Genomic DNA, 12,610 nt, shown 5'->3' on the forward strand with positions numbered 1-12,610 from the left:
GATCTGTACCACTTTTTGGGATAGCTGCAGATTTTGTGACTTTGCACCAAAAGCCTAAACAGAGAGAGAGAGAGAGAGAGAGAGAGAGAGAGAGAGAGAGAGAGAGAGAGAGAGAGAGAGAGAGAGAAATGCAACTGTCCTTCAAGCAAATAGCAAGAAAGGATTTGATCTGTTTACTCTAAAGCCACTCAAGGATGAATGGAAAATACTACTGTAGTAAAAGGGGTGGGTGGCCAGGGTGATTACTCAGTGGAGGTGGTGAAATTCAGGTAGTCCTCGACTTACGCTCACAACTGAGTCCATAATTTCTGTCGCTAAGCGGGTCTTTTCTTAAGTGAGCTTCACCCCATTTTACGACCTTCCTTGCCACCATCGTTAAGTGAATCGCTGCAGTTCTTAAGTGAGCGTAACAGGGTTGTTCAAAGCCCACTGACCTTGCTGGTCACCAGGTCTCCAAGGGGAATCACATGACCTCATCCCGGGAACCGTTGTAAATACGAGCCGGGGGCCGAGCGTCTGAATTTTGATCACGGGACTTTTGGGGACGTCGCAACGGTTGTTAAGTGTGAGAAACGGTCATAAATCCTTTTTGGGGGGAGTCCCGTTGTAAGTTTGAATGGCCACTGAGTGAACTGTTTAAGTCAAGCCCCTGCCCCCGCCCCCGACCTTGGGCGGGTGAGCTGGAAAGGAAGAAAACCAGCCCCAATTTCTCTGGGTCTCCTGTTGCAATTCCCACCCACCCACCCACCCTAACTGTCCCATCGCTCAGCTCCCAGTTGTGCGTCGTGGCACAAACTCGTATCCTTTCCCCCTGAGCTGCTCAGGGGCTCAGCTGCACTTTCTATCCGGCTATCTGGGGGCCATCTCTCCCCCCCCCCCGCCCGCAGCCCCTCCCCTCCCCCCATCCCATTCAGGCTCCCTTTGCTTCCAACTCCAAGAGCCTGGCCGGCACAGAGGCCCTTATGAGAACCCAGATGTTTGCCCCAGCGCCAGGAAAGGCAGCCAGCCAGGCTCTCCAAATGTTCTCCCCCTCCTTTCCAGTTGGGGGGGGGGCTGGCTGGGAGGCCTCTTCCTCCTGCCCCTTTCCTTGTAAGCAGTCGCAGTTCTGCTGCATTTATTGTAAGGGTGGGCTTGGGTGGGTGGTCTTATTTATTTTATTTTTTATTTATTTTAATTCCATTTATATCCCGCCCTTCTCCGAAGACTCAGGGCGGCTTACAAGCTTAGCAGTATCATCTCCTCCTTCCTCCTCCTCCTCCTCCTCCTTGCAATTAACCAGTAAGAGCAATTGATCAGTGGAACAACTTGCCTCCAGAAATTACGGGTACTTCCTCCTCGGAGGTTTTTAAGAAGAGACTGGACGGCTATTCATCCGGAATGACATTGCTTGGGCAGGGGTTGGACTAGAAGACCTCCAAGGTCCCTTCCAACTCTATTGCTCTGCTCTTCAGTTATTCTGCTTTCCTCCTCCTCCTCCTCTTCCTCCTCTGCTGCTCTTCTCTTCCATCCTCTCCTCCTTGCTTTCCAGCCACCAAGAAGAAGACCCCAAAGTCCGACCAGTAACTCAGGCAGGGGGTGCAGCAATGAACACTCTTCCCGGGATTTTGCCCCATCCATCCAGCCTGACTGGTGGGTCCCAACCGGCACCAGCCCAGGTCGAGCTGGGGCGACTGACGGAAACCTGAGCTGGAGGAAAGGAGAGGGGCGGGAAGGCTTGTCGGCAGCCAGCTTTTGGCTCTCCACTCTGCTGACTTGAACCTGGCAGGCGGACGGGCCTCTCCTAATCTTTTCCAGATGGGAGACAAAGGACCCCCCTCCCCTTTTCTCCTGTCTTACTCTACGGCCCGAGGCAGCTTCTCCCAAACCAGCCGCTGCTTAACATGAGGAGGGCTTGCAAAGGCGGGGTGAGGCGGGCAGGAGAAGGCACGAAGCAGGGAAGGCCATATAAAGCCATCCCGCCCGCAGCCGAAGCCATAAAATCCTCCCTCCTTTGCAACAACAGAGTTGTTAAAAGTTTCACAAGGGGGGGAATCTGCCTGCCTGCTGGACGGGACTGAGCACGCTTGACTGGCTTTGAACCCTCCCATCAATCAGAATAGAGCTGGAAGGGACCTTAGAGGTCTTCTAGTCCACCCGCCTGCTCAAGCAGGAGGCCCTATGCCGTTTCAGACAGGTGGCTGCCCAGTCTTCTCTTAAAAGCCTCCAGTGATGAAGCACCTAGAACTTCTGGTGGCCAGCTGTTCCACTGGTTAATTGTCCTCGCTGTTGGGAAGTTTTTCCTTAATTCCAGGTTGCTTCTCTCTTTAGTCAGTTTCCAACTATTGTTTCTCGTCCTGCCCTCTGGTGCTTTGGAGAATAACGTGACCCCCTTTGTGACAAGCCCTCAAATACTGGAACACTGCTATCCTGTCTCCCCTATTTCTTCTTTTACTCTAGACTGGCCAAACCCAAATGTTGCAGCCGTTCTTCGTCTGTTTTTGTCTCCAGGCCTTTAATCGTCTTAGTTGCTCTTCTCTGCACTTTTCCCAAAGTCTTAATATCTTTTTGGTAACATGGGGAGCAAAACTGGATGCAGCAGGGAAGCTTGCTCAGGACTTACCCCACATCACTCAGGACAAACCTGGGTTACGCCCAACGGACGGACGCCGGTTCGAATTTTGCAAAGGTTTGAGAACCGTCTGCCTGTTATGGATTTAGCCTGTTTAGCTCAATAGCTGAGGGGTGTGTGTGTGTGTCTTTTTTATTCTTGGTAATTGCAGCGGGTCCTCACAAGAGTTCATACAGTGACTGTTTGAAGTTACAACGGCACCGTGAAATGTGACTTAGGAATGTTTTTCACACTTAAGGCCGTTGCAGCATCCCCGTGGTCATGTGATCAAAATTCAGACGCTTGGCAACTGACTCGTACTTATGACGGTTGAAGCGTCTCAGGGTTATGTGATCCCCTTTTGCAACCTTTTGCTAAGTCAACGGGGAAGCCTGTTTCACTTAACAACCATGCTACTGCGGTGATTCCCTTAGCAATGGTTACAAGAAAGGTCGCAAAATGGGGCAAAACTCACTTAACAAATGTCTCACTTAGCAATGGAAATTTGGGGCTCCAGTGTGGTCGTTAAGCCGAGGACTGGCCATTCAAAGAAACAAATCGGTGGCAAGTTCATATGGGTGGGTGGGAAGTGATGCCTCTTGTGTGCCTGCATGCAGGCTGCGTTCCTACAAAGCTATTAACCTGGTTACTCTGCTGACCCATTTCTGGATGCACAGAATGACCCTGGAGCCCAAACTCAGTCTGCGTAAGCCACGAAGCCACCCACCCCTCGGATCCCGGTTTCTGCCAGCTTGTTCTCACATCATGCAGAATGCCGCCTCTGGGTCACATCGCTCTGAGTGGAGGGATTGGAAGAGCTGAGCCTTGGAAGCGGGGTGGGGGTCAGAGAAGACTGGTATATCCTGCCCCCACGCCCGCCTGCCAGGAGATGCTTGTCTTCCTCACCCACCAGGCAGAAGGAGGCAGGTGCTGGTGGCAGGGTTGCTATGGCGACTGCACCAACCAGCTTCATCGTCTGGAGAGTCAGTTGAGGATGAGCCGAAGAGCTAAGAAGATGGGGAGAACAGATTTTTTTGGGGGGGAGAGTTAATTTCTCTCCCCTGCCTGGTCTTCCTTGTCAAGCAACCTTCACTCCGGAAAGGCTGCAGAAGCCAATCAGCCACCCTCCCCTTGCCAGCAGTCTTAAGCAAGGAAGGCTAAGTTCCTAGTCCTCATGGTGTACTTTGTGGGCCGAAGGAAGGCACCCCAGAGGAATGGGGGGGGCTTTTTTCTCCAGTCTAGTGCTCTGGAGCGGGAGGCTTCTGAGCGCTGACCCCCAGCCCTGCTTCAAAGGGGCTGGCAAAGACGAGGCCGAACCGTCCAGTGGGTGCTTTTGAACGATCCACCCTGGGAAGGAATGGCAGGGATGCTGGGAGCATGTGCAGAGTGCCTTTCTCCTGGGTGAAGCCAAGCATCGCCTTTGAAAGGTGGGGATTCTCAAAGCCACTTTCAGCAGCTGTTTGATGAACTTTTCACAACTTTGCACTCTTTTCCTAAAAAAAAAAAAAGTTGAGGATTTGCCCACTCTCAAACCCCAGGATTGGTAGCTGAGAAGGATTTAAGCTCCCCTTTTCCTTGTAGGGCTCCCTTACTGGCCCCATTCTGCAGGTAGACTGCCCTTAGCCATCACTCTCTTTCTATTCAGCAACAAAAAGCTGAGTTTGGGTCTCTCCTTTGTGACTCCACAGCCCTCCTTCCCCATTCCGGCTGTCTGGCAAAGCTCTGATCTCTTCCAGACGCTGCCCCAGGAATTTTCTCCCCCCTGCAGTTAATTTTAGCCCCCCTGCAGCCCCCTTATCGCAGCTGGCGAAAGGGCAGCCAGAGGTGGGCGCAGGCCTGAGCTGGAGGCAGACGCGTCAGAGCAGGCCAAAGGACCTGGACCCTCATCAGGGTCCCATGCAACTTGCACAAAAGTTGCACACCTCTACAAAAGTACTCCACACATACACAGGGAGACACACACAGAGACACCTGCTGCCTGCCGTCCACTGTGTTGGAGGGAGAGAGATCACAAAGTCTGGAAGAGACAAACGGAGATAAAACCCAGGGATAAGATCATTTAGTGACCATTCAAAGTTACAACGGCGCTGAAAAAAGCGACTTAGGACCACATTTCACACTTACGACCGTTGCATCATCCCCGTGGTCAGGAGATTTATGTTCAGACACTTGGGAACATTTATGACGGTGGCAGTGAACCTGTGTCCTGTGATCCCCTTCTGTGACCTTCTGACAAGCAAGGTCAAGGGGGAAGAAGCCAGATCCGCTTAACGACGGGATTGCTAATTTAACAACTGCAGGGATTTACTTAATAATTGTGGCAAACAAGTTTGTAAAATGGGACAAAATGAACAAATGTCTCACTTAAGAACAGTAAGTTGGACTCAATATTTGGGAATTTGGTGGAGGAGAACTGGGAACGAGCAAGAGGGCCTGATCCAAGGGATGTCTGGGAAGGAGGAGGCCCAATTCCTGCCAGGAGTCGATACACATTTCCCTTGCAGTCAAATCTTGTACCTCCAAGATACTGTAAACTGGTATTATGCAATGTCAACAACTTGAAGTTGTGTGGACTTCAACTTCGCCAGCCAGGAATTCTGGGAGTTGAAGTCTATTCCCTAGAACCGTGGTGGCAAACCTATGGCACGCGTGCCAGAGGTGGCACGCAGAGCCCTCTCTGTTGGCACGCACGTCGTCACCCCAATCCTAGGCCTTCAGCTGGGTTTTATAAAATCTTTTCGCTTTCGGCCTCCGCCAACGTGTGCAAAAAATAAAAATAAATGGCGATGTCCATTTTGCTCTATGAATTCATAGTGAGGTAATCCTAATCCTAAGTGGAATTTTTCCCCCAATGGGATTTTCCCATGTATTTTACCAGGAAACATAGATAGGGCAGCCTAGAAAGGTAAGTGCCCTCCTAACCATACCCAAGCACTCCGAGTTTGTTGGCGATGTCCATTTTCCTGTATGAGTTCATGGTGACCTAACCCTAAGTGGAATTTTCCTCCAGTGGGCCAAGCCCATTTGGCTTCCGATGATACATAAGTGGGTTTTAGGTTGCAGTTTGGGCACTCAGTCTCTGATAGGTTTGCCATGATTGCCCTAGAAGTTCAGTAGATGGTGCCCAGGAATTCTGGGAGTTGAAGTCCTGATATTTTCAAGTTCAAAGATAGCTGATTAAGGAATTCTAGGAGTTGAAGTCCTCATATCTTCAAATTCAATAGACGGTGCTCAGAGAATTCTGGAAGTTGGAGCCTACACCTCCTCATATTCAATAGCATCCTGGCTGGGGAATTCTGGGAGTTGAATCCACACATCATAAAATATGCGAGGTGTGGAATTCTGGGAGTTGAAGTCCATTCATTCTAACATTCAACAGTTGCACCATGAGGGGAAGAATGTCAGACTATGTCCTGGATTTTGTGATGTCACTATACAAATTACCTCAAGACCCATCCAGGATGCGAAAAGTCGAATTCGGCATCAGAACTAGAGCAACACTTCACCATTTGTGCCGAACAGTTAAAACATTGCAAGGATTGAGTTTGTTTGGCATTTGATACCGAATTTTGTCTGAGAAAATCAGACCGTGTGGAAAAAAAATGAGTCACATGTATCTTTTGCTTTCTTACAAGGCATTTCAGGCAACCTGCTGTGGATTTTACAGGGTCTTGGGAAACAACACAACAACCCTGTGACCTAGGGTAGTTTGGATGAGGAAAAACCTCAAACACAGAAGGTTTGATAATGTAGGAAAAAATCACACCTAGGTAAGTGCAGAAATATGATTCAGTGTGCAACAGAGAGCGTTTTTAGCAACTTTAAGATGTGTGGACCTCAACTCCCAGAATTCCCAAGTAGGCACACTAATGAACTTTAACATATATGGACTTCAACTCCCAGAATTCCCAAATAGGCACACTAATGATTTTAAATATATATATATGGACTTCATATATATTAAGTCCACATATCTTAAAGTTGACAAAGTTGAGAACCACTGCATTACCAGGTGATGTGAATCAGGCAAACCACGTCATGTGAGCCCTAGACATTCCCTTTTGCTCACTCAGGTCTAGCAAGTTGACTGTTCTCCAAATTTGGTAGTGGAATCCAATTTCAGGGGCTGGAAGGAATTTCCAAGAATATTTGTCAGTACTGTGAAGCACGGGGCGATTTTCTTGCCTGCTCTGCCCCCGTGTGGCCAACCTCAGCACGGCACCCAAGGATTTCCCCCCAAAAACATCGCGGGCAGAATTTTACAAAATTCTCGAGGATTTTATTCTGAAACAATCTTGTCCACCTGGGATACCCCGAGCTACTTTTCATCCCCTGCCCTTTGTCTTGTAAAACAAAAAAGAAAGCATAAGATAAAAACCATCTCTTGCGATTGGTGACCCTAAGCCCACTTCCTACTAAACTCGGTTAGTTCAGCACTGTTGTTATTTTGAATGGTCACTAAATGAATGATTGTAAGTCTAGCGCTAGCTGTTGCTGGCTCCCAATGCTTGTGTTTCAAAGTTAATAACTTGAAGATGGACGGACTTCACCTTCCAGAATTCCCTAGCTAGCATGGAAGTTGAAGTCCTCACATCTTAAAAATTCACTACCATACTGGCTGGGGAATTCTGGGAGTTGAAATCTCTCCCCGCCCCTTTTCAACTTCATTAGCATGCTTGCTGGGGAATTCTGGGAGTTGAAATCCTCCCCCCTCTTAAAAGTTCACTAGCATGCTGGCTGGGGAATTCTGGGGGTAGAAGTCCTCAGATCTTCAAGTTGCTAACCTTGAGAAACACTGAACTTGGAAATCTCTAAATGCTTCCATAAACCAGGCATCCATCCTTAGATCCTCTGCCCCCCCTCCCCTCTGCGTATAAAGCGGCTTCTCCTGACTGAGGGGGGGGGCAGCCACCAACGGCAGGTCCCTGTCTTCTTTTCTTTGTCTGCAAAACCCCAGCGGGGACCTTCACCAGCTGCTCACACCACCCAGAGACCAAGGCAGTCACTCTCTGAAGCTGCAACAGGTAGGAGCCGTGGGTGATTCTCGCGTTCATCTTTCTTATTCTTTGAACCCAGGGCCACTCAATTTAGAGGAGGGGAGGGGAACGGAGAAAGAAGACCTCCCCTTTGGACAGCATGGGCTCCGAGGGGAGCTGGCATTTGGTACCCCCAAATTCTGGAGAAGTGATGGATGAACCAGGCAGCTGCATCCATCAAAGCTGCATCCTTCTAAGCCAGGATGTGGGGTGGAGGGAGGGGTTTGGGGATTCGGGGACCCTCTCCCCTCTTGAGCAAAGGCAGGGTTTTAATTGCTTCTTAGGATCTGGGTTTTGAGGGATATGTTTTGGGGGGGGTCAAAAATCCCAAGGCATCTGGTAGCATCTCTTCTGGGTAGCAGATTTGATCCACAGGTATAAAAAGCTGATGCTTTTCCTTAAGCGTTTCTTTATTCCGTTTCGACATCCCACCTTAAAAGACAAACCAAGGAAGTGACCAAAAAGACATCAAAGATAACAAAGGTGACCTCTGGATTTCTTTTAGGACAGAGATATTAATCAGACCAGCAGCTTTTTGTAAGTTGAAGAAATAACACCGAGAAACTCAGCGTTGTTTTCATGAAACGTTCTTCTCTTAATTTCATCTAAAAGATAGTAAGAGGTCAAAAGTAAACAGAAAGTTACCTATGGCTAACAATGCGAGCCAAGAAGGAAATATTCAGAATATCAGCAGCTTAGAGGACACCAAAATTTCATGTACTGCAGGAAATATTATATTGGCAGCCCTTCAGCTTCCCACAGGAAATGTGGACTTAATAACTGTAAAGTACCAGATGCTTTTCCACTGTAATTAAAAATTAATTTAATTTAAAACTTTTAAAACCGGCTGGCTTTGTTTACCTTTGTTTATCACTATCCAGAGTTGCTGGGCGGTCTCCGAATATGATATATAAATAAATAAAATAAAAATCTTTTTGGGGAAAGCAAATTTGAATGTTTAACTCATTCCTAGTTTAGTCCTTGTTGAAAAACAGGTCTGACCTTCCTTTGTGGTTTTATTTCTGCATTTCTGCCCAGGAGGGGGGAAAAAATTAGGAAAAATGCAGCCATTTGCATCATCGCAGTTTCTTTAGCCCTTTGCCTCATAATTTTATTTATTATGAAATTATGTGCTGCCCATCTTGCTTAAAGATATGTCTAGGTAGCTTAGAACAAAGAAAAACAACAGGATAAAAGCTCAAAACGTTGCAATAATTAATATTAGTGTTACAAATGTTATTTTAAAATGGTTCAGTTTTAAATCAAACGCCTCTTGCTTGTGCCAACCGCTCTAACCTAAGTTGTATCCTCTCTAATGCTAATTTCTCTGCTCTTGAGGTCTGACTCCCTTCTTTCAGCAAGTCAGACGGAGAGGATCTCCGGGGATCACTTGCTCCCTTCCTGATATTTATCTGTGCAAAGCAGAGATGAGGGAGCCATCTTCTCCCTTGGCATCAGGTGCCAGGCTGAGTGGATTGGGTCCCAGCTGGCAGGGCAGGGCAGGGCAGCAGAAAGATACCAGGAAAGCAGCAAAAGTAGTAAAAGCCCTCTGCATATGCTCAGAGTCTTCCTTTCTTGGCAACTGGCATTGGACACCTGCTAGCTGGTTTTGCCTACCCCTGATGCAAACTCCCAATTCTATCTCTTCCCAGAATCCCCCAGCAACTGAGTAAAACAACAGAGCAAACTGCCAGAAACATTTTGGATTCCAAATCTGGGGTTTGGCCCCAGGAACTGGGAAGAGGGGGAAGAGAGCGGCTTGACCCACCTTGCAGGTTTCAAAAGGACTCTGCATATTCTCAGAGGCACTGGGGCCTGCTGGGGCCAAAATGAACTCTTAACAGAATAATAGAACAGAATAACAGAGTTGGAAGGCACCCTGGAGGTCATCTAGTCCAACCCCCTGCTCAGGCAGGAGATACTAAACCATTCTGGACAAATAGTTGTCTAGTCTCTTCTTAAAATCCTCCAGTGTTGGAGCAGCCAAAACTTCTGGAGGCAGGTGGTTCCATTGAATTAATTAGTTAACAATTAATTAATTAATTAATTAATTAATTAATTAATTAATTATTCTCAATGTTATGAAATTTCTCCTTAGTTCTAGGTAGCTTCTCTCCTTGATGAGTTTCCATCCCATTCGTTGCTTCTTGTCCTGACTTCGGGTGCTTTGGAGAATAGCTTGACTCCCTCTTCTTTGGGGCAGCCCCTGAGATATTGGAACACGGCTATCATGTCCCCCCTCGTCCTTCTCTTCGTTAGACTAGACATCCCCAATACCTGCAAACGTTCTTCATGTGTTTTAGCCTCCAGGCCCCTGATCATCCTTGTTGCTCTTCTCTGCACCCTTTTCAGAGTCTTCTCATCTTTTTTTTTTTACATCGTGATGAGCAAAACTGGTTGCAATATTCCTAGTGTGGTCTTACCAAGGCCTTATAAAGCGGTATTAACACTTCACATCTTGTAAGAAAAGCAGCCTTTAAAAGAGGGGGGGGGCTGATTCCAAGATTCCCTGCTACCCTGGCACATCTTGTGCCAGGTCCCCCATCCCCAAATAACCTCTGGCTGAGTCCTAAGCTTTTTTCTGCAGTTGCTCCCCCTCCCCCCCCCCCCGTCTCCCACACAGGAGGGCTGTGCAATTAGCTGGTGACTTTGAACCTCGAGAAGCAGAACCGGCAGCAGAGGGGGGGAGTTAATTAACTGCATTTGCCCCCTGCCGATGGTGGCTTCGCCCAGTGGGGGTCGGGTTGCTGCCCTTTTCCTTTGGAAAGTAGGGCAGGCTTTGTGTCTCCCACTGTCAACAAAGATGATTAGGGGGCTGGAGGCGAAAATATATGAAGAACAGTTGCAGAAAATGGGTATGTCTCGTCTAGTGAACAGAAGGATTAGGGGCGACATGATAGCCGTGTTCCAATATTTGAGGGGCTCCCACAAAGAAGAAGGGGGCGGTCAACCTATTCTCCAAAGCACCCGAAGGCAGGACAAGAAGCAACGGATGGAAGCTAATCAAGGAGAGAAGCAACCTGGAACTAAGGAGAAACTTCTTGACAGTGAGAACAATTAACCAGTGGAACAACCTGCCTCCAGAAGTTTTGAATGCTCCAACACTGGAAGTTTTTAAGAAGAGACCGGACAACCATTTGTCTGAAATGGTATAGGGTTACCTGCCTGAGCAGGGGGTTGGACTAGATGACCTCCAAGGTCCCTTCCAACTTTGTTATTCTGTTCTGTTATTTTCCCTTTAATTTTGGTATGAATGATGGCTGGACATAGGAAAGAAACGTTGGTTAATTCGTCCCTAGAAAGAATACAGAAAAAAGCAACAGAGATGATTAAGAGATGGGAGACTAAAATATAGGAAGAATGCTTGCAGGAACTGGGTATGTCTAGTTAACTGTGTTCCTCCTGAAAAGAGGCTTTTAAAATTGGGGTAGGCTGGTCATCAGGTGAGACAGTTAGACACATTATGGACTGTGCAACTTTTCTGGGCCAGGCTTGTGTGTGTGCTTGTGGATAAGTGCATTCTGAAAGTCGAGGGCTACATTGATGGTAAATGCAAAATTTGTATTTTGCATGAGTATCTTCTCATCTGGGGTGGGACACTGCTTCCCCACCAGCTGTAGCTGCGAACGCACAACCGGCTTGTCTCTGTGTGCCAACCGGCTGGCCGAAGGTGTGCCTCCCTGCGTAGAACATGTCCAACAACATGGCCAAGATTGCAGAGGCTCGCAAGACGGTGGAGCAGCTGAAACTGGAGGTCAACATCGATCGCATGAAGGTAAAGGGGTGCTAGTCCCTGGGAGCCAGGAAGTGGGCCCAAACATCGGATGTTCAGTGAACCTGAAGCTCCTGAAGCAAGGTGGTGCAGTAGTCTAGCTAAAGGCTTTGGGAGGCAAAGGAGTGGGCCCAAACATCGCATGCTCACTGAACAGAGGCCCAGGGCTGCTCCTGGAGCAAGGTGGTGCAGTAGTCCAGCTAAAGTCTGCCTGTCGCACTTCCCCCTCCCTTCTCTGTGCAGGTGTCCAAGGCAGCAGCCGATCTCCTGGCATACTGCGAAGCCCACGCTAAAGAGGACCCCCTGGTCACCCCCGTCTCAGCGGCCGAGAATCCCTTCCGAGAGAAACGGCTCTTCTGCATCGTGCTGTGAGCCAAGACGCACCCCTCCCCAATTTCTCTCACCTCCGCCTTCGGTAAGAAGCCCCTCCCCAGAGGGAAAAAAATGGAATTTCATGGGGAGGGGATGGCATGAGCACCCAGGCAGTCCTAAATTTTTTAACCATTCATTCATTTAGCAACTATTCGACATCATGGAAAAAAGGGGACTGAGGACCAGTCCTCACACTTATGACCGTTGCAGCATTCCCCATGGTCACGAGATTTACAACGGCCACAGGGTCCCGGGGTCATGCAATCCCTTTTTGAGAACTTCTGACCAGCAAAGTCAATGGGGGAAGCTGGTTTCACTTAATGACTGAGTGTTCACTTAACAATTGCAGTGCTTTGCTTAACAACAGTGGCAAAAAAAGGTCCTAGAGCGGGCGCAACTCACTAAACAACCGTCTTGCTTAGCGACGGCAAGTCTGGTGACTATAGGGGGTGTTGCAACGGTCGTAAATCTGAAAAATGATCCTAAGTCCCTTTTTTCAGTGACGTCGTAACTTTGAATGGTCATTAAATGAACTGTCGTAAGTTGAGGACGACCCATACTCATATGTAAACCCTGGAAGGCTGAGTTTCTGAGTTTTGTTTCATTCCTTTCTCATCTGCTTTCTCTAACGTTTGTGGGGGTTTTATTTTTATTTCCCTCCAGTTTATATATCTGGACTGTCTCTTCCAAGGTGAATAAGCAGCGTCCTCTTAACAAGTGGAACAGGCCTGGCTTTAACTGAAAGCAAGCAAGCTCCTAGTCCTCATCGTCACCGAGATCCAGTTGTCTGGAAGATGAAAACCTCCAATTGTCCAATCACACGAATTTTCTTTGTCCTGGTTT

The 12,610-nt window shown here is 48.1% G+C and overlaps 1 protein-coding gene across 1 annotated transcript; it reads left to right on the forward strand.

Moving 5' to 3' along the window:
- Positions 1 to 11,314: 11,314 nt before the first annotated feature.
- On the forward strand, positions 11,315 to 11,800 carry GNG8 (G protein subunit gamma 8; the record flags this gene model as incomplete). The annotated part of the gene is made up of 2 exons (XM_081334550.1): positions 11,315 to 11,398; positions 11,639 to 11,800. The coding sequence occupies 2 exons, from the start codon at positions 11,315 to 11,317 to the stop codon at positions 11,765 to 11,767; spliced, it is 213 nt and encodes a 70-aa protein (XP_081190676.1). The 3' UTR covers positions 11,768 to 11,800.
- Between the last annotated feature and the right edge of the window lie 810 nt (positions 11,801 to 12,610).

The sequence above is a fragment of the Vipera berus genome (assembly GCF_964194415.1).
Source record: "Vipera berus genome assembly, chromosome: 9".
Taxonomy (NCBI): domain Eukaryota; kingdom Metazoa; phylum Chordata; class Lepidosauria; order Squamata; family Viperidae; genus Vipera; species Vipera berus.